Source organism: Hyperoodon ampullatus (genome assembly GCF_949752795.1).
Source record: "Hyperoodon ampullatus genome assembly, chromosome: 2".
Lineage (NCBI taxonomy): Eukaryota > Metazoa > Chordata > Mammalia > Artiodactyla > Ziphiidae > Hyperoodon > Hyperoodon ampullatus.
In genome coordinates this window covers 107080583-107102653 of record NC_136915.1, presented here as the reverse complement: position 1 = coordinate 107102653, position 22071 = coordinate 107080583, and the positions used below count along the sequence as shown (strand labels likewise).

The window sequence follows — 22071 nt, the reverse complement described above, 5'->3', positions numbered from 1 at the left end:
CATTGGCATAATGAGTCATTTTAAGTGTCTAACTATGCTTGAGGCAAGAGAAGACAGAAGATTGGGGGATTTTTGTATGGCGAGTCTTGGGTTGACCAGCTGCTGGCTATTGAATTGAAATAATGAAGTCAGTCTGTTCTGATGACCATACCCTGCGGAGAAGAGCAGATCACACCATCTGTATGAGAATTTATCATTTTCTCCGTTCTTGTCTTACTAGGTTTTGAAGGGGTCACCTGCGAGCGGAATATTGATGACTGTCCTAATCACAAGTGTCAGAATGGAGGGGTTTGTGTGGATGGGGTAAACACTTACAACTGCCGCTGCCCCCCTCAGTGGACAGGTATGTACGGTGTGACAAATCAGTCAGAATGGGGCATAGGTTGGTAACCAGAGGCAGTCTGTTATTGAAGTGGCATCTTTTACATGGGTCTCTGTGCTACATCATTGGGTATAGTGCTAACCCCATATGTCCCCCCATGTTCACTTAAAGGAAGAAATATTTTCACGGGTATTTATTGGGCAGCTGATGTGAGCTCAGCACCATGCCAGGTGCTGTGGGAGATATGAGAAAGAACATTGAAAGACTCTGACGTTATTATCTGGTAAAACAGCACATTGCCTGGAACATAGTAGATGCTTATTAAATATTTGAGAGGAAAGGAACATACTTAAACGCAAAAATATAAATGTTCTTACCATATACACACAAAAAATGGTAACTGTGTGAAGTAATGGATATTAACTGATCTTATCGTGGTAATCATTTCACAATACATATGTATATCAAATCATGTTGTACTCCTTAAATTTACACAAATGTTATGTTAAATATAGCTCAATAAAGCTGGAAAAGAAGAAGCTACAACTTGTCAAGTTTTGGTGTAGTATCAAAGAATATTCATAATTACATGAAAAGGTTATTAAAATGCTCTTCCTTCTTCCAACTGAAAAAAAAAGAAAATAAATTATGCAGGCTGCGAGAGTTCAGAGCTTATTGTTTGTTCACAGACAGAAATCTATCTCATCTTATTGTCATGTCCTATAGTTATGTAAAGGGTTCGGCAGGTCCTCTTGATGACATTACTTTTACAACACCCATCTCCATTGATATTTTTTCCTTTTTTGTATCCCTTTTTGCACACAGATTTTTCTGCCTCTGACATTAGAAGAGTAGTCTTGCTTAAATTTACAACCTCTTGGAAGTTTCTAATGTTGTCTTAAGCAGATTTTCCTTTTATTTTTGAAATTGAGTTTATGCAGACATTTGGTTCCAATTTCTGTTTATATCTGTTTATCTAACTGAAAGTGGAGACAAGTAAGAACTGATTAAGTGATTAAAACTGAGCCTTTTTGAGAGAAGTTGATTGATTTAATGTGGAAACCCAAGAACAAGTTAATGTTATAAGGAAGAAACTCCAGTACCAGTGAAGGATTGTGCCCAGCAAAGAAGTCTTGAAATTGGATTGCTGTTGTTACTACCTGGTATTCCTTAGAGTCTCCGAATTGCCTTCCCTCATCTGCAGCAGCTAATTATTTAGAGTACTCTTTAGGGCTGTAGACTTAGGAATAGAAAAAGATTAAAAGGGTTTAAAACTTCAATAATACGATTTCCTGGAAGGGCACACATTTCTGCTTTTAATCCCCAAACTGTCTTTTTTTTTTTTTTTAAGATACTTTCCCACTGGGTTTCCCTAAAATTGGACTTCCCCTAGAATTTCTTCTTGATTTGTTGATCCTAGGACTTTTCTCCCAACTCTCTGCTCTTTCTGTCTTAGTCTCTCTTCTTTTTAGCTTTTGCCATTTCTCTGTTGATTTTTTTCATAGGCCATTTTTTTCCAACTTAAAAAGATTACTGTAAAGTTTAATTATGTGACAAATAGTAACTGGAAAGATTTGAATTTTTCTCTTTTTAATGATCCTCACAGTGGTATTGGGCAGGATGAGATACTTGTTAGGAACTTGACCCCATTCTAATCTCACCCTTGCCCTGTGGGAGAGAGTGGCTCTGTGTGGTACCAAGGCTCCTGATGCCAATGAAGATTAAATGATAATTGTGATTTCACTGCTGATTTTTCTTTGATAGCACACTCAGTTTCCTGCTTTGATATTAATTAGGAAGGTCCAATCTTGGGGGAAAGTTTCCCAGTGAAATGATATTTTACCAAAATTTCTTACCCCAGGGTGTTTAGTAAATACCTTTTTTCTATGAAAGCCCTTTGAAGATGTTTCATTTTCCATGTGCTTTTGTATTTTTTCTAGAGGGGATGGCAGAAATGATAGATAAGTTCAATGTGTCAGTATTTATTTCTTTTGATCTGCTGTCATTTAAAATACCCTCAGTCTTTGGTTTCCCACCACAGGTTTCCTTCTTCTTTTTCACCGATGCCAATCTTTGACTTCCAGTGACAGCCTTGTTGTTTTCTTTTTTTTTTTTTACTGTCCCGATGACCAACAGGATAAAGTCCAAGGTCCTTCCTTCATTATGTGACGTCCTCCCTGGCCTCAGCCCCATCTGCTTCTTCAGCAATGAGAACGGCTTCCTGTATCAGCCATGCCCTATGTCCTTGTTCACACCATTTCTTTTCTCTGGATTTCCCTTCTCCTCTCCTCTCCCTATAGTCCTCACCATTTTTGCCTGCCTGGCTCAGATCAAGTGGGTACCACCTTCAGGAAGCCCCCCCGTGCCCTCTCTCTAGGCTGAGCTAAGTGTTACCCTCTGGGCTCCCTTACTACCCCATACATTCCTCTGTAATAATGCTCACCACATTACTATTAGCATTATTATGTGCTTGAGGTGAGGGAATGGGGTCACTGAACTGTTGATGACGTCAGTTACCAGAGCGCTTCACAGACCTTTGTTGTCAGTAGCATATAGCTGAGCTGTTCCTGATCCCAGCCCCAACCTCATTCTGAGAAGAATAGAAAGAAAATTTTGGGTTGTAGTGTTCCTATTGATATTGACATTAGAGCTGAAAATAAAGTCACATTAGTATTTTCTGCCTTATACAAATTAAAGAAATGAATGGGGCTGGGAGCTGAGAGTTAACTAATGTTTATTAGCATCCAAATAATGAGCTAATTACAGTGTTTTATTTTATGTAATCTTCGCAATAACTGTATGAGGGGTAGAGGTTTTTTTTTGTTTTTTTTTGCGGTACGCGGGCCTCTCACTGTTGGGGCCTCTCCCGTTGCGGAGCACAGGCTCTGGACTCACAGGCTCAGTGGCCACTAGCCGCTCCGCGGCATGTGGGATCTTCCCAGACTGGGGTACGAACCCAGGCATGAACCCGTGTCCCCTGCATCGGCAGGCGGACTCTCAACCACTGCGCCACCAGGGAAGCCCGAGGTTTTTTTTTTTAATATTACTTTTACAGATGATAATGGATATTCAGAAGGGTTAAACAATTTACTCAAGGCACATAGTGGGTGGATTAGGGTTTGAATCTAGGCTTGTTGAACTACAAGTCTGTGCTCAAATCTGTGGTCTTTTTTTTATAGAAATTGACTCTATGGGTTATTTTAAAATTTTTTTTTATTTATTAAGGACTTTGAGTATTTTTTAGCAGATTGAATGTTCAATTTATAGTTTTATTATTTTAGGATATGGTGACTTATTCTTTGTGTGTGTGTGTGTGTGTTCGTTCGTGTTCCTGGTTACTTTGAGATTAGAAGTTAATATTAAGTAAGTGTTTTATATTCACTCTGGTGGTTTTTTCACTATACCTAAGAGCCTCATTGCAACTTTGTTCAGAATTCCCTTTACAATTTTCAGCTGCAGAGTTGAAGCATTCGAAGCATGAACTGTTTGGTCTGGCTGTTAACAAAATAGAGAAGGAAGGGTTTGAGCAGGCTACTAGGCGAGGAAATGAAGTTGCCAGCTATCTGAAAAAAAATGGGTGGGATTATATAGCTAAAAAAACCTAGGTATCAATTTGCAGTAAATGGAGGTTTGGGAATTGGCTACATTTTTAATGAGAAGAGCCTGATAGGTACCATGTTGTTTTCTAAGTACACCTATGTAGAAGGCTTGATCTTTTGTAGCAAGTTCTGGGCTTCAAGATGACCAGAAATTTTTTCCAAGTCTATTCACGGTTTGATTTGGGATAAATGAGTCGGCTTCCCTTTCTTTGGAAGGTTTTATTTGCTGTTCACAGAACTGATACCTCTTATTGGGAGAATAATGGTGCAGTAAAAAACTTTTTGAGCTTTTCATTTATTTAGCAAACAGTTATCATGTAAAACATTTTAGGTCCATGCTGTTTGATATGGTAGCCACTAGCCACATCTTGCTCTCGAGCATCTGATACGTGACTGGTCCGAACTGAGATGTGCCTCAACTGTAAAATACCTGATTTTGAAGACTCAGTATGAAAAAAATGTAAAATGTCTCACTAATAATGTTTTAAATATTGATTAGATGATAAAGTGATAATGTATTGAATACATCGAGTTAAATAAAATATATTAATTTCACCAGTTTCTTTTTCCTTTTTTAAAGTGCTATCAGAGAATTTTAAGTGACATCTGTATCTCTCATGATAGTTCTATTGGACAACACTACTTTTTTATTTTTTATTTTTATAACATCTTTATTGGAGTATAATTGCTTTACAATGGTGTGTTAGTTTCTGATTTATAACAAAGTGAATCAGCTATACATATACATATATCCCCATATCTCCTCCCTCTTGCATCTCCCTGCCTCCCACCCTCCCTATCCCACCCCTCTAGGTGGTCACAAAGCACCAAGCTGATCTCCCTGTGCTATGCGGCTGCTTCCCACTAGGTATCTATTTTACATTTGGTAGTGTATATATGTCCATGCCACTCTCTTACTTTGTCCCAGCTTAACCTTCCCCCTCCCCATGTCCGCAAGTCCATTATCTACGTCTGCGTCTTTATTCCTGTCCTACCCCTAGGTTCTTCAGAACCTTTTTTTTAGATTCCACATATATGTGTTAACATACGTTATTTATTTTTCTTTTTCTGATTTACTTCACTCTGTATGACAGTCTCTATGTCCATCCACCTCGCTACAAATAACTCAATTTCATTTCTTTTTATGGCTAATATTCCATTGTATATATGTGCCACATCTTTATCCATTCATCTGTCGATGGACAGTCAGGTTGCTTCCATGTCCTGGCTATTGTAAATAGTGCTGTAATGAACACTGTGGTGCATGACTTTTTTTGAATTATGGTTTTCTCAGGGTATATGCCCAGAAGTGGGATTGCTGGATCATATGGTAGTTCTATTTTTAGTGTTTTAAGGAACCTCCATACTGTTCTCCATAGTGGCTCTATCAATTTACCTTCCCAACAGCAGTGCAACAGGGTTCCCTTTTCTCCACACCCTCTCCAGCATTTATTGTTTGTAGATTTTTTGATGATGGCCATTCTGACTGGTGTGAGGTGATACCTCATTGTAGTTTTTTTTTTTTTTTTTTTTTCGGTATGCGGGCCTCTCAATGCTGTGGCCTCTCCTGTTGTGGAGCACAGGCTCCAGATGCGCAGGCCCAGCGGCCATGGCTCACAGGCCCAGCCGCTCCTCAGCATGTGGGATCTTCCCGGACCGGGACACGAACCCGTGTCCCCTGCATTGGCAGGCAGACTCTCAACCATTGCACCACCAGGGAAGCCCCCCTCATTGTAGTTTTGATTTGCATTTCTCTAATGATTAGTGATGTTGAGCATCCTTTCTTGTGTTTGTTGGCCATCTATATATCTTCTTTGGAGAAATGTGTATTTAGGTCTTCTGCCCATTTTTGGATTGGGTTGTTTGTTTTTTTGATATTGAGCTACATGAGCTGCTTGTAAATTTTGGAGATTAATCCTTTGTCAGTTGCTTCATTTGCAAATATTTTCTCCCATTCTCAGGGTTGTCTTTTCATCTTGTTTATGTTTTCCTTTGCTGTGCAAAAGCTTTTAAGTTTCATTAGGTCCCATTTGTTTATTTTTGTTTTTATTTCCATTTCTCTAGGAGGTGGGTCAAAAGGATCTTGCTGTGATTTATGTCATAGAGTGGACAACCCTACTTTAGATGCAAAAATGTACTGTATAGAAGGATCCTCTTTGATTCTGGGTAGTAGAGGGCTGGACGTGCAGCTATCCTCGAGGTGCCCTTGTGTTGGCCTCACTAGAGGAAAGTATGTTGACCTTGTTCTTGTGTGGTTTCCACATCAGTTGTGGACAGAACTGTGTCCTAGCCCAGTGCAGAGTGGTTTTACCTGACATGGTTGTCTAGAATAGTACTAATTTGTGCCTTCAAAGGCTACCGCTCTTCTGGACAAACTAAAGCCCAGGTGGAAGAAAGAAATTGGTGTTGGGAGTTGGGCAAATGGTTTACTTTTTTTTTTTTTAATAGGAATCTTGTTATAGAGATAAGTCAGTAGTTGGATGTTCCTTTAGGATATGTATGTATACCTAAGGATTTGAGGAAGCCTGAGCACAAATATCTTGACTATTACTGTATTTGGCTCCAAGCCATCTTATGAGAGAAGGTCTGCTCTGGCAGATATCCACTTAAGAAAAAAAGTTATAAAAGGTCCCCAAATTAATTGAAGCAGTGTAGATTAATGTTTTGTCTACATAGGTTGTTATTTGAATTTTCCTTTTAAAGGTTCATTTCCTTCAGAATTAAAGTTGACTCTAAACTCAACTCACAAATTCCTCTCTGGCAGCTTTTGGTTTTGGGTTCACTCCTAGGGCAGACATGATTTATTTTCCTGTGCAGAACCCAGAAATGTAATTTCAGCTTGGGCTTGGAATAGTGCTTTGGGACACTAAGCAGAAGTGAACAATGGAACTTAGGTGGACATGAGTCAAATAAAACCAATCACATTTTCTCTCAGCTCTCCTTTATAGCATGATGAACCTAAAGTGTTAGTTAAGATTCCCTTTGCTGTCAATTGCTCCAACTTTAGCAAAAATTTTTGGCACAAATCACCAACTACATACTGCCAGAGGTGCTCTCTGGGAATGGAGTCTTTTCATGGTGGTATTTTGATTTTGAACTCAGTGCTCCTATTTCAGACTTGCCTCTAGCTGGTGCAAGTTGTTCTCTAGAATGAGGCTTTTCTCAAAATCACTTTTCTGTATTTTTAATACTATAGAAATGGAGCTTTTTGGTGAGAGTGGAAACTAAGTATATCTGGGACTGCAAAAGTTTTTTTCATTTGTAGTCTGCATGGAGGAATGGAAAAATGCATCTCCCGTTTCAGTTTCTCTGCTGTCAACTTGATTGTGGGGATTTGAAAATAAGCCTGTTTTTTTGAATTCTGCTCCCCCCGCCCCAACCCAACCTCAGTTTGCTATCATTTGGGCAGGCTGCTGGAGTGCTAACCTAAGGCACTGTCATCCCAGAGGTCTCAGAGCTAATTAGTGGTTCTGTTGGTGGGAACAGGGGTGAGTGGTTAGTGTGGCCCAATAAATGCAGGAGGTGAGACTGACGGATCTTTTCTGCCCTTGTGGTCCATGACTCAATGTCTGGCTTTTGATGCATCCCAGGAATGATCCAGTTTCATTTCATGACTTTTTAAGCCCTCAGAGAATGGTTGTAAGGTAGCTTCAATAACAGATATTTACTGATTAACTTACGGTTACATACTATGCTAGATGCTATTAGAGACACAAAGAAGAAATATATCAATTCCTAATCTTTGAAGAATGGTCAAATTCACTAGGAAGAAATAAGGAAGTCAACACATAACCACAATAGGAGTTAAAAAGTAGGAATGATCATGAGTTTGAAAGAAGCATGGATAGGAATTGGGGACCATCTAAGTCAGGGGTACCCAACCCCCAGGCCACGGACTGGTAGCAGTCCATGGCCTGTTAGGAACTGGGCCGCACAGCAGGAGGTGAGTGTCAGGTGAGCGAGCGAAGCTTCATCTGTATTTACAGCCGCTCCCCATCACTCATTACCACCTGAGCTCCGCCTCCTGTCAGATCAGCGGCGGCATTAGATTCTCATAGGAGCACAAACCCTACTGTGAACTGCGCATGCGAGGGATCTAGGTTGCGCGCTCCTTATGAGAATCTAATGCCTGATGATCGGAGGTGGAGCCGAGGCCGAGATACTAACGCTGGGGAGTGGCTGCAAATACAGATTATCAATAGCAGAGAGGTGTGACTGCACAGAGCCCATAATAAATCAATTGCTTGTAGACTCATCAAAACCCTATCAGTGAGTGGCAAGTGACAATGAAGCTGCATCTTATGGAGTAGACTGGACATAAGCAACACACTTTGGGTGTCACTGTCTCCTATCACCCCCAGATGGGACCATCTAGTTGCAGGAAAACAAGCTCAGGGCTCCCACTGATTCTGCATTATGGTGAGTTGTATAATTATTTCATTATATATTGCAATGCAATAGTAATAGAAATAAAGTGCACAATAAATGTAATGTGCTTGAAACATCCCAAAACCATTCCTCCGCCCTCTGGTCCTTGGAAAATTTGTCTTCCAAGAAACCAGTCCCTGGGCTTCCCTGGTGGCGCAGTGGTTGAGAGTCCGCCTGCCGATGCAGGGGACACAGGTTCGTGCCCCAGTCTGGGAAGATCCCACACGCCGCAGAGCGGCTGGGCCCATGAGCCATGGCCACTGAGCCTGCGTGTCCGGAGCCTGTGCTCCGCAACGGGGGAGGCCACAACAGTGAGAGGCCTGCGTACCGCAAAAAAAAAAAAAAAGAAACCGGTCCCTGGTGCCAAAAAGGTTGGGGACCACTGATCTAAGCACTTGTTTGGATGAGGGGGGAGATTGAGAAGAGTTAACTTCTATTTTAAAATCTGAGTAGTGGGAGAATGTGGGGACTGTTGACAGAGATAAAGAAATAGGCTAGAGATGGTGGTGAGTTTGAGGTGAGTTTCCCAAGTGAAAACATTCAGCAGTAAGACCTAGGAGGTCAAAATGGAGGTAGTAGGGGCTAGAGACTCAGATTTTGAGTCTTATTTTTGGTTGCCTTGGAAATGTTCAAGTCTGTAAGGAAGGTGTGTGGACTGAGAAGGCCAGAGGGTCTGGATCTTAAGTCTACACTTAAGAAAATTGATGAGGAAAGGGATCCAAAGAATGAAGGTGAGAGAAGGGGATGTGTAAGAGTTCAGAAGGAGCTCTGCCATTATAGCATCACTGAGTCAGGGGGTGCATTTTAAGATTGTACATTTGACTCAACTCTACATGCCTCTGTTATAGCGCCTGCAATATTATACTGCTGTTACTGTTTTATATGCTTATTACCTCCCCTAATACACTCTCAGCCTCTGGGGAATTGGGAACTGTCCTTACTTATTTTGGCATTCCCAGGACCAATTTTAACAAATGATGGTTATTGAATGAATGACAACCTGGAGACTCAAATGCAAATGATAATTGCAGAGAGTTAGTCAGAATTTTTGAGGTCACTGGAAATCTTCTAAAATGGAGTTTCTCTATAAAGGAGAGAAGAAAGCCAGATTGCAAGAGGTTAAAGAGAAAAGTGGATATTGAGAGAGGAGTAAAAGGAGGAGTGGGAATAAATTACTTATTCAAGGTTTTGTACAGGTGAAAAATGGGGGGACAGAAAGAGAGAGACGGGGCAGCAGGGCAGTAGCTTTAGGGACAGAAACTTCATTCATGTGACCAATCATAGAACCTTGGCTAGACAAAGAGTTAAGGTAGCTGGAAAGGGGTTTGTTAGTGAACTGGGTTATTTAGGAGTGGTTTACTCTTTCAAGTTATAGTGGAGAAAAATTAAGTGAAATGGCTGTTGGGAATGGGAGAGAAGGGAGTTTGGAAGTTACATTCAGAGAGTGGAAGTACCAGTTTGAGATCTTGGAGTTGGAACAATGAGTGTCTTATAATGAAATCCAGAATGTGAGTCTGTTTGTGATAATGAGTGGATGTGGAGGTCTGTTGAGTTGAGAAAAGTAAGAACTCTTGGCTCAGATGACCTTATTGGTCCTCAACCCAGATGTTGATTTCATGGGAGATGGGAGAGCAAAGAATGAGAGGAACATAAACCATGTGCTTAAGTAATTCGAGGAAGTGGAAGTTGGTCCACGAGGACAATAGAGGTGAAATGACTTAAATTATATTTAGTGTTTTTTTTAATTTTAAAAGATATACATGTTTAGAATAATTTGGATTTGGATTCATCTCTCTACTTTTTTCTGTCAAAAATGAAAGTATATCCTTTTCTGTAAGGTAAGGAATGAGCATACTTCTCTTAATCTTCTCTTTACTCTCCAGATTTTGTTCATGTGATCTGGGATTTTAAAATTTATATTATAGTATTATTATTACTGAAATTTAAAGTCTTAACCCATGTTCTTTAAAAATTATTGCTATGTATACTGTTTTAAAATCCAATTTATAACACTTTAGACTTAGTTCTCTGTATAAGTTGTTCTGTGCTAACTACCAGTACATTTATATCACAACCTTCTCATTCCTGAGTCTTTTATTTTCATTTACTTTTTCAGTTAAATGAGTATATCTTTGAGAATTTTTTTACAGGAAAGTGACATGTTGGCATATCCTTAGAGCTCTTGTATATTTGAAAAATATTTTTTTTTAATTTAGTTGCCTTCATACACAAATGACATCTTGTGTATATACTGAATTCTTGGGTCACAGATTACATTGTTATGAAGTTCCTAGGCATTGTTCCTTTGCTTCTTGTAATGAGTATTATAGGGAAGTCCAATGTCTGCTCAGTCATTCTCTCTCTCCCTCTCTTTCTGTCTCTCCTTTCACCTCTCTCCTCCCTCTTTAAAATCAGAACTTTAACCAATATTGGTATAGGTATATTTCCTATTATTTTTTCCTAGTCTTCTCGAGCCCTTTGGATCTGCAGACTTAGGTCTACTCTCACCTCAGAAAAGATTATGTTTCTCATTTGTTTTTGTGTCTTCAGGAACACCTATTACCTTTACACTAGGTCTTCATTCTTCCTCATAGCTAAAATCTTTTCTCTATATATTTTCATCTGCTTGGTTTTTTGTTGTTGTTGTTGTTGTTGTTGTTGTTTTTGCGGTATGCGGGCCTCTCACTGTTGTGGCCTCTCCCGTTGTGGAGCACAGGCTCCGGACGCACAGGCTCAGCAGCCATGGCTCACGGGCCCAGCCGCTCCACGGCATGTGGGATCTTCCCGGACCAGGGCACGAACCCGTGTCCCCTGCATCGGCAGGCGGACTCTCAACCACTGTGCCACCAGGGAAGCCCTGCTTGTTTTTTCCTTTGCATTTCACAAGAGCCTCCTCAGTTTTTCCTTCATAACTGACTTTTCTTCATTGTCAGTTCTGTCCTTTATCATTTTCAATTCTGATTTGTATTTGAACGGCATTCTTATATTTTTTTTAAAAAAATTTTATTGGAGTATAGTTGATTTACATTCTTTTATTCTTATAGTATTTACTCATTTCATCTAGGTCCTCTCTATTTCTGCCTTTCTCTCAGCCCACCCCACTTCATCAGAGTATGATGCCCTATATTTTCATTTTTTTTGAAAACCTACATGTGTGTAAAATTCTTTAGAATACAGAACCAATTCTTTCTATAATGTACTAGTTTCTGGAAGTGCACATTTTTCACAAATATGCTTTTCATCTACATCTTAACTGGTACCTCTACATCTTTTATATTGAAAAATGTTCTAATGGACTCCAGGTTGTTTTTTGTTTGTTTGTTTTACTCATTCTGCTCATTAGTAATGGCTTGCCCATAAATAGAGTAGGTTGAGTCTCTTTGGAACCCCTGCTACAGTTAGTTTTTTCTTCCAGGGAAGTGAGGGGCTCTTTATGTAAACTGTTTAACAGCCCGGCAGCCCAAGGAAGTGCAAGAGCCAGAGTGTGGACCTCCTAGCAGGGAGACAGAAATGTGGCACCATTTTCTTCTCTGTGTGGAGAAGCCTCTGTGCCAGCATCAGCTTTCTGAATACCTGGCATTGACACAACAACCATCACTCCCATATAGTGGCTGAGGCTGGATGCTCTTTGGTGCTGTTGCATCCGGAATTTGCCCCAGAAGCACCACAGACTTTCTTGTTGCTATAGCAGCCACAGGAGCCCTGGGACTCCTCAGTGCTTTAAATTATTGTTGACCTGGAAGGATGGGATGGAGTTCAGTCCATTCTCCCCATAGCAGCATGGTGGGCTTTCTGAAACACAAATTGGATTGTGTTGTTTCTTTGCCTACAGTGATTCAGTAGGTCCCCCTTGTCTTTAGATAGAGTTCCAAGGCTCTGAGTATAACTCCCTCTCCAGCCTTTATCTCCACTGATGCATGCCTTGTAATTGAACCACAGTGTTTTTATTCATTGCCTCAAATAAGTCACATTTTGCCTTCTGTTCAAACCTGTACACATATACCTCCTTCTGCCTGAAGTACCCTCCCCACCATCCCCCTTTCTACACATCCTCTCACATATGTACACATTCTTACACAACCTGGTTAACATATAAAGTCTCTCTCTCTTTCTTTCTCTCTCTCCTCTCCCTCTCTCTCTCTTTCTTAACAGTAATTTACAATTTATTCAGCTGTAATGCACTTATTCTGACTTTAAAGTAGCATCACGTGGCATACTTTTTTTAAATTTTATTTATTTATTTATGGATGTGTTGGGTCTTCGTTCCTGTGCGAGGGCTTTCTCTAGTTGCGGCAAGCGGGGGCCACTCTTCATCGCGGTGCGCAGGCCTCTCACTATCGCGGCCTCTCTTGTTGCGGAGCACAGGCTCCAGACACGCAGGCTCAGTAATTGTGGCTCACGGGCCTAGTTGCTCTGCGGCATGTGGGATCTTCCCAGACCAGGGCTCGAACCCGTGTCCCCTGCATTGGCAGACTGATTCTCAACCACTGCGCCACCAGGAAACCCACGTGGCATACTTTTGAGTCCATTCATGATATTACTGTTGTACTTATCTCCGTCTGTTTTATAGATCTGTGCACTCTCTGGCACGAGGGCATCATTCTGGGTTTGGAACACACAGCAGTGAACAAATGGATAAAAGAACCTCAGAAATAGTTACAGCAGGAGACCATTGTGATCTTAGAATATCAAGACATATGCTGCCATTACTGTTAATATTTGGATGATAAATTTTTGTTGTAAATGCAACCTTAGGTGGTTTGAAGGTGTAGTCTGTAGGAAAGTGAATTGTCAAAAAAACCCACAGTGCCTTGGTAGAGGCTGCCATTAGGCCATAATCTTGGCTTGCCAATGAAACATAGCATCCCCCACTGGACCCTCAGAACATAGTTCTTCTCTGTTCTGCTCTGTGTTCCTAAGGCAATATGTATCTATTAGAGCACTTCTAACCCACTATTATAACTATTTATTTGGTTGTAAAACCCTTACTTGTCTGTACGTTCTGGGTACAATCCACAACTCTTTTGTTTACCATTTTAGTCTCAGGTCAAGCCTGGCATGTAGTATATACATATTTGTTGAATGAATGAATGAATGGAGCATTAAATTTTCCAGTTTGTTCCTGGTCCAATTTCATGCCTCCAAATTCAGGGCTATTATTGGGTGCTGTCAGGGTCTCTTCTCCTTACTTCCCTGAGATACTTTAGTATCTTTCTTCAGTGTGGACCGGGTCTGTACTATGTCTGTAAATTTGGACTAATTTTGATAGTATTACATTTGACAATCAGTGTAAGCACTCATCACAGTGTCTACTACCTAGAAATAGCTGAATAAGTCTATGCTTACTATGTGAAGTCAGTAGCACCATTAGGAAATAAAGGAAAGAGTGATTCTTTGCCTATTTACCTTCATGCAGATGGAGGCAACTGGAAGAGGAGGACCTCTATTGAGGAGGGCTGCCCGCTGATGGGATGTAGTCTTTAGGGAAATCTTGGGTTTCAATTGAAGAAATAAGGTACCCCACAATATAGAGTCACCCTTGAGACACAGTTGAAGGATTAAGGTCAAAAGGAAGGATGAATTTGGTGTGGAGTAAATGAGATGGAGTTCAGCAGCTAAGGAAAAGGGTGGAATGAGAGGCATGTGTATTGATGGGGGGATGTAAATAAGGGGGTGATGGAAAGTTTGGGAGTATGAATAGGATAGAGACACCCTAAAGGTGTGAGGGAGATGAGTTGAAAGATGATTATTATTTTGAGGTTAGAATGACTTAAGTGAGAGAAGACAAGAGCAGATCAAATTTGTTTAACAAATATTTTTGATTACTTCTCAAGAAATATTATTAGCTGGGCACTGTGCTAAGTGCTAGGGGTTCACTGATGAAGAAAATGGTACCACCCATTTCTCCATGGAACTTACAGTCTAGTAACACAGACATAAGGCATATTATCTGTAAGATTTTGAACTATAATAAGTACCTAGTGGGAAAAGTAGAGGTTATTAGCATATTAACAGGTAGAACTAGTTGAGTTTGGGGTAGGTATGTACTGTCTCTTTCAGCTATGGACGGTGGGTGTGAATTATTAGGGGATGGTTGAGCCTAAGAGTGCTCCAGGTACAGGGAACAGCTTGTGCAAAGACCCGTAGGGGGGAAAGATTGTGATCATGTTGAGAAAGGATAGAAATAAAAAGCCAGAGTGCCTGGCATGAGTGGTATTTCAAGGGGAGAAACTGGAGAGGTAGGCAGAAAATGTAAATAGGATTTAGAATTTTATCCTAAGTGTAATGGAAGGCATCAAAGGGCTTGAACAGGCAAATGACACAATCCACTGTACACGATGAGATTAAGTTGGTGACTCTTTAGAAAAAAATAACTGAGCAGGATGCAGGGAAACCAGGCTTTTGAGGAGGCCTGAAAAAGATGATGGTGTCTAGGATTCATGGGAATGTTCATGAGATTCTTTCGTTTATCTTCATGTGTATCCTGCACACCTACAGGATCCCCTTAGCCACTTGTAACACTAGCCTCATATATACATGTGTGTGCTTGTACGTTAGTGCATGCACACAGCCTCTCATTAGGCAGACCCTGTAGACTCCAGTGTTTGTGCAAAATGTTTCAACCATCTTTCGTCCTGGGAAGTTGTAGAATAGTCAAGCTTGTCCCCTGCCCTTTCACTTCAGGAGCGGAATGGAAACTCTCCTGTGTGTAGAGGAGAAGGTTTGTAGCACAGAGGTTACAAGAATGCTCTGCTATGTTATGAAAAGAGGAAACTCCCCAACTCAGGAGCCCGGGTGACTGCTGGCTGGAAGCGTATATTGGAGACGGAATTCTCTTGACTTAACCAAAGAAGAGGAGGTAGCAGGGTCAGGGCAGGGGTCAGCCAAGCTCATTTTTACATGTTCCTCCCGTGGTGATTGTTGTTGCTAATGAGAGTTGCTCCTTAGCAGGGCCGTTGATGTGGTGAAAGGTTCCCCCCGCCAAGTTGAGAGGTGACTAGGAGGGGAGGGCTTCTTCCAGAAGTGCTAAGGCCCAGCGACCATTTCTTTTCTTTCCTTTTTTCCCCTTCTTCCTCTTGTTTCCCAGTCACTTGTAACTCCAAGTCAGATTGATGATTTGTTTGTGATGTCCTGAGAAAACCATAATGAGCTGTTTGTATCCAGATGTCTCACAGCTCATAAAATGGTCTGTTTAGTGGTCCTAAGCTCACATGGGTAGAACTTGATGCTCGTGAGGCCCAGGTCACAGTTTCCATTTCAGTACAGTCCTGTTGGGTTCACTCTGTTATATTTTCTGACACAGGCACTGCCCATAGTCTTACTCATTCATCCTTTGCTTTTAAGACCATAGGATGGTGCAATAAGAAAAGATCATTATGAAAGTGACCCCACTCCTACAAAATCAATACCATGTGCTTATTTTTCTTGTTTTTCTTTTTTTAATAAATTTATTTTTTATTGAAGTGTAGTAGATTTACAGTGTTATGTTAATTTCTGCTGTACAGCAAAGTGATTCAGTTATACATATGTATACATTCTTTTTAAAATTCTTTTCCATTATGGTTTATGATAGGATAATTGAGTATAGTTCCCTGTGCTATACAGTAAGACCTTGTTGTTTATCCATCCTATATATAATAGTTTGCATCTGCTAACCGCAGACTTAACCGCAACCCCCTCCCCCTTGGCAACCACAAGTCTGTTCTCTGTGTGTGAGTGTGTTTCTGTTTTGTAGATAGGTTCATTTGTGTCATATTTTATTTATCTATTTTTAATCAAAGTATAGTTGATTTGCAATATTGTCTTAGTTTCAGGCGTACAGCACATTCAGTTATATATATATATATATATATATATATATATATATATATATATATATATATATTCTTCTTCAGATTCTCTTCCCTTATAGGTTATTACAAAATATTGAGTACAGTTCTTTGTGCCATACAGTAGGTCCTTGACATCACTAATTATTAGAGGAATGCAAGTCAAAACAACAGTGAGCTACCACCTCACACCAGTCAGAATGGCTGTCATCAAAAAGTCTACATATAATAAATGCTGGGGAGGGTATGGAGAAAAGGGAACCCTCCTACACTGTTGGTGGGAACGTAAATTGGTACAGCCACTGTGGAGAACAGTATGAAGATTCCTTAAAATTCCCACTCCTAGCCATATATCCAGAGAAAACGGTAATTCGAAAAGACACATGCACCCCAATGTTCATTGCAGCACTATTTACAATAGTCAAGACATGGAAGCAACCTAAGTGTCCATTGACAGATGAATTGATAAAGAAGATGTGGTACATATATACAATGGGATATTACTCAACCATAGGAAAGAATGAAATAATGCCATTTGCAGCAACATGGATGGAACTAGAGATTATCATACTAAGTGAAGTAAGTCAGACAGAGAAAGACAAATATCATATGGTATCAATTATATGTAGGATCTAAAAACAGATAGAACTGAACTTATTTACAAAACAGACATAGAAAACAAACTTAAGGTTACCAAAGGGAAAGGGGGGTGAGGGATAAATTAGGAGGCTGTATTAACATATACACACCACAATATATAAAATAGCATACTTGTTCTTAGTTGTATTGTCTTCATTTGTAGCACTGCTTAGGCATCTTGCTCTTCCCGTATGTTTCTCAACCCTGCCCTTTCCCTCAACAGTCATTTTGAAGACTAACTTGAAGTGTTGTTTTCTCACACCCCAATGTCCTTTTCAGCACTTGATGTCCGTTTTTAATTTTGTCTATTTCTAATTCTTCTTCCAACTAGCTGTGTAAATGTGGACAAGTCACTGTACCTCTCTGGTCCTAGTTTTGTCTGTTAAGATGAGCACATTAGGTTGAATCTAAGGTCTACTTCACCACTGACACTAAGTGTCTGGTACAGAGCCTGACATGTAAACCGAGGTGAATGGCCAACAAAGTCCTTGCTCTCATGGAGCTTATAGTCTAACAGAGACAGACACTGCAAAACACAAATGAATATAAAATTACACCATTTGATAAATGACAAGACAGACCGAATGGAGTAGGTGCAATGAAGGAGAAAAATGAGGAGTGTGAGCTTGGAGGTCTACTTAAATTATAAGGAAGGTCAAGGTATGAAATATTAATTAGCCATATGAATAAGAGGAAGAAGGATATTTGAGGTGAAGAGAACAGGATATGCAGAGGCTCTGAGGTAGGAAAGAATTTAATGCTTAAGGAGCCAACAGTAAGCCATTGTGGCTATAGAGTAAAATATATGAAGGAAAGATAGAGATTTGAGATATATTTATGAAACAAAAGCTATCACCCAGAGAATTATCGGTATATACAGGTGGCTCTAAGTGTTTAAGGTGTCAGCCAAGGATTTGGTAGTGTAGCATTTCATACCAAGTTAGTACAGACTCATAGTGGCAATAGAGAAAGTAGTTTCTAGAAACAAGTGGTTTCCTTTCTAATAGGAGATGGGAAAAGCCTAATAGCCCACTGCCTTAGTCCCAATGTCAGATGCCAGTAGCCTGCAATACCTGGCAGGTGAAATTAGTAAGAGGGATAATTGATGCCCTCAAAAACTTGCCTAACCGAGCTCTGTGCAACATATTTTGGGAGTCCACCAGCAGAGTTTGTGTGCTGACACATGCTGAGACTTGTTTGGATTGAAGGTGTAGTAGCTAGGTAGGGCATGGAAAGAACGCAGCTCTCGCTTTTCACCAGAGGCTTTTGTATGCTAGGTAGCTCCTAACTTAGTGCTTTCTCCTTCTCTCCCTACTAAAAGAAAGTCATTTGCTTTTAGTCCCTCCTGTATTCTACTGGCAGACTAATGTTCACATGCAACTTTGATCCTACCTTCCCCCACCTGAGAGCCTACAATAACTTCCCTTTGCTTGTTGTATCAAGTTCAGAATTCATATTAGAATTCAAAGCCTCAAATGGTCTCCAGCCTTTTCTCATTTCAAACCCCAACTAAGAATAGACTCCAGTCATTTTGACGTCTTCAAGACCTGACCCTACCAACCTGAGTAAGCCTTCTTCCTCCAGCCCAGGCTGACGCTTTCTTGCCATGCAGAGTAGTGGGAAAAGCTGAATGACCTCAGACAATGGACCCAGCCCTTCTAGTAGATCTCCAAGAAACTTTCCTATTTCAATACTTAGTGACTTTTTGTCTTTATTCATTTCTACCAAGGGTCTTCTTTTATTGTCTCATGCTTCCATGCCTTCTCTGTGTGCTTTAAGACCCTAGGATCAGGGACTTAGTCTGTAGATCTTGTGGACCAGACCCAGCACAGTTAACTGTGCTGCAGTAGAAAGAACAGTAGTTTTGGAGCCAAATTGATCTGAGTTTGAATGATAGTGCTCTGACTTACCAGTTTATGACTCTGGGTGGGGATGGTGGGGTTGGTGGTTACCTAACCTTTCTGAGCCTCATGTTTCTTATTTTTAGGCTTCTGCATTGGTTTCCTCCTTTGCCAAGAGGGGTGGTGACATGAAGGAAGCGCAGTGTGTTGGCAGACTTTCCACTGGGAATTTTGGAACAAGCAATTTAGTGGCACCCTGGTTACTGTTTTTATATTCTGAATGTAATGACTGGTTGCTAGAATTGGAATGAGGAAAAAATTCTGGCATAAATATGCCTGGGAAGGGTTTTGTTCTGGAGAAATATGCCTGGACCTTAGAGAAAAATGATCCATTCTATAAAAGATTATTTATAAGCCAGTATTCTCTTGACTCTGTAGATTTGATTTCTCTAACAGTATCTAACACCAAACACCTAAGGTATTTGATGAAGGTATCTAACCTTCAAAATCAACCTCATTAGAAAAACAGTCAACTGTACTCAAAAAATACATTTGATTTTTGGACAGTAATTTGAAGTCATAATTTTTCCCAGTAATTTGATGGTGCGAGTCATGATTTTAATCTTCACCTTTCCTGTCCTGTCTCCTTCCCCATGCCTTTGTGTGCTTGGGAAAACTGAGATGCACAGAGATTGTTTTGATATGGTGAGATTCACACCTCAAGTCTTTGTTACGAATTTGAGACTCAGCAGCTCTAGTTTAAATCCCAGCTCTCCTACACTCCCTGCCTCACAACAGGCAAGTTATTTTACTTCTCTGAGCCCGTTTCCTCAACTATAAATGAGATAATGATTGTGACAACTCAAGCACAATGCCTGGTTCATAGTATGCAATCAGTGACTCTTGGTTTCCTTTCCCAAAAGAACAAAATTTTCATTCCAAGCATTGTTTCATTAACCTAGTCTGTCTTACTACAATATTTAAGTGTCTGGGTATTATAATGCATACGAAATACATATGAGATGTTTTAAAATCACAGTGTCTTATACTCAGAATTATCACAGAGCCAATAAGGAAGAAGAATAACACCCAAATTTCTCACATTCAGCAAGTCAGTTTGGTTTGACGCTAGCACAGTATTTGAGTCATAAGTGTAAGAGACAAGACTCTCAGTAATTTCCAGGTTACAGAAACTCTTCACCTGCTTCTTGGTTATGTTTTCATTTCTAAATCCCACCTGCATCTTAATTACACACCTGTCTTTAATCTGAGGTAGCATTTCTGCCAGTAAAGTAGGGGAGCAAAGCTTTCTATTCTAAATGACATCGTCTACCCTGGGGAAATGATTGCTCCTGCACTCACTCGCTCACTCACTCGCTCACTCACTTTGTATTCGTTAATACTGCAGGTTGCAATTGACAGATCCCCATCTGAAATTAGGGAAACCTGTTGGAAGGGACATCTCTCAGAATGGCTGTGCTCTTGAATGGACTTATGAAGAGTCAGTCATTGGGAACAATTAGAATCAGTAACTTGAATGCCACCAGATTCTATTTTTCTTTTCTGTGTACTTCTGATTCACTGTTATCCTTTTGTGTGTAGGCTGGCCATGTTATTCTTTTGGTCCATGTGGTAGAGGGTCTCTAGTCCAAAAGTTTGGAAAAGAGACACAGTGACAGTTTGTAAAGATGCCCATCCTGGGTCAGTCAGCTGTGACCAGGAAGGCATGCATGATCATGTAAAGACATGGTGGCTCCTTCAAGAATTATATGGATGAAGTGGGGTGAGGCGAGCAGCAAAGAAGCAGGGTCCTGAGCACAGAGTTCCAGAGATGCCCACACACCCATTCTGCCATCTTAGGTAGAGGGATATTAGCTGGGAATACAAAAAATATTCCTGAACTGAGGTTGCTTGCAGCCAAGTGATGGGAGATTGCTGTGCAATCAAAGAAGTGCAATAGAATGATGTTGGTTCTGTAATAATGGATGTATAGGTTAGATAGGAGTAAAGAATAGGTTGTCAGTTAGGTTGGATCAGACACAGCTAGCTTCTGTTAACAGTGATGGCTACACAGTTGGGCACTTTGCAGACTCTGAAAATACTTGAGCCAAGTTGAATTGTTATCTGGGGACTAGGTATAGCCTTGGCATTTTCTGAGTATAAAAGTCCTGTGCTTTGTCATTAAGAGGCCTCTTCATCAGAGTGCCTTTTTGAGTTATTCAGTGAGGTGTTTTTTTTTGTTTTTTTGCGGTACGCGGACCTCTCACTGTTGTGACCTCTCCCGTTGTGGAGCACAGGCTCCGGATGCGCAGGCTCAGCTGCCATGGCTCACGGGCCTAGCTGCTCCGCGGTATGTGGTATCTTCCCGGACCGGGGCACGAACCCGTGTCCCCTGCATCGGCAGGCGGACTCTCAACCACTGCGCCACCTGGGGAGCCCCAGTGAGTTTTTTAAGAGAAAGAATTAAGGACACCTTGAGGTTTTTTGGGTTTTAGCCACTTGTCATGTTCTGTTTTAGAGAATCCATATGATCTGAATATTCATTCCCTTTGGTAGCTCCCTAAACTGGTATTAAAAGACCTCTGATAAGAAAGATTCATCAGTTTGTTTTACAGCTCAGATGGCCTGGCTTGCTAATCACAAATTCCTTGCTTATAAGTCGATTGTCACTGGGCCTAAGAGCCTTTGCCATAGTCCCCGATCCTTGCTCTCATAGTGACCTGCAGTCCATTCAGAAGTGGTCTTATTATCATCCTTCAGTTTGCTTTTTTAGGCAGAACAAACTGATCCTTTTCCATCTTCTATTACATTAGGTCGGCTTCCCACATCTCATTCCACTAATCCAGTATTTGCTCCAGTCTCATCATCTTGGCTTGGCCTTTCACATTCATATTTTACCATGGCTCTTATTGTCCTTAGTTCCTTAATTTCTTCTCTCTACCCTTGCTTGCCCTTACCATTATTTTTAATTAAACCTTTTATTTTGAGATAATTATAGTTTCACACAAAGTTATAAGAATTAACAGAGAGATACTGTTTACTCTTAACCAAGTTTTCCCCAATGGTAACATCACCTTGCAAAACTACTATCCAGCATCATAAACAGGATGTTGACATTGATACGGTCAAGATATAGAACAGTAGCCCTAAAGCTTTGATTTTTAGGTTGCTTCTCATTATTCTTGTCCTTACTCATCTCTTAGACTCTTCTCTCCTTGCTCTTCTCACTTATGTATTCATTGTCCCAGGGATTTAACCAAATCAGATTTAAGGAACTTATAAGACTCAATTTTCTCTTTGATAGGTTGGCTAGATTTCATGGTGTCAGAGTTTCTAGGGATGGCAACTTGCATTCTCTAAATTATTTGCCTGGAATAACTATATGGATGTCTCAAGGTGGCCTTAAAATTCAT

General features: G+C 40.5%; 1 protein-coding gene and 1 pseudogene across 2 annotated transcripts in view; one reads left to right on the top strand and one right to left on the bottom strand.

The window, feature by feature from the left end:
- The window catches only part of NOTCH2 (notch receptor 2), a gene marked incomplete at both ends in the record, with an annotated part of 177456 nt that overhangs the window by 96909 nt on the left and 58476 nt on the right, over window positions 1-22071 (top strand). The window contains 1 exon segment of the mRNA XM_079696531.1: window positions 221-343. Within this exon segment, the coding sequence (XP_079552657.1) occupies window positions 221-343 (123 nt within the window).
- On the bottom strand, window positions 12830-13209 carry LOC307048592 (ubiquitin-conjugating enzyme E2 D3-like; annotated as a pseudogene). The gene has a single exon. The product of its transcript is annotated as a ubiquitin-conjugating enzyme E2 D3-like (transcript).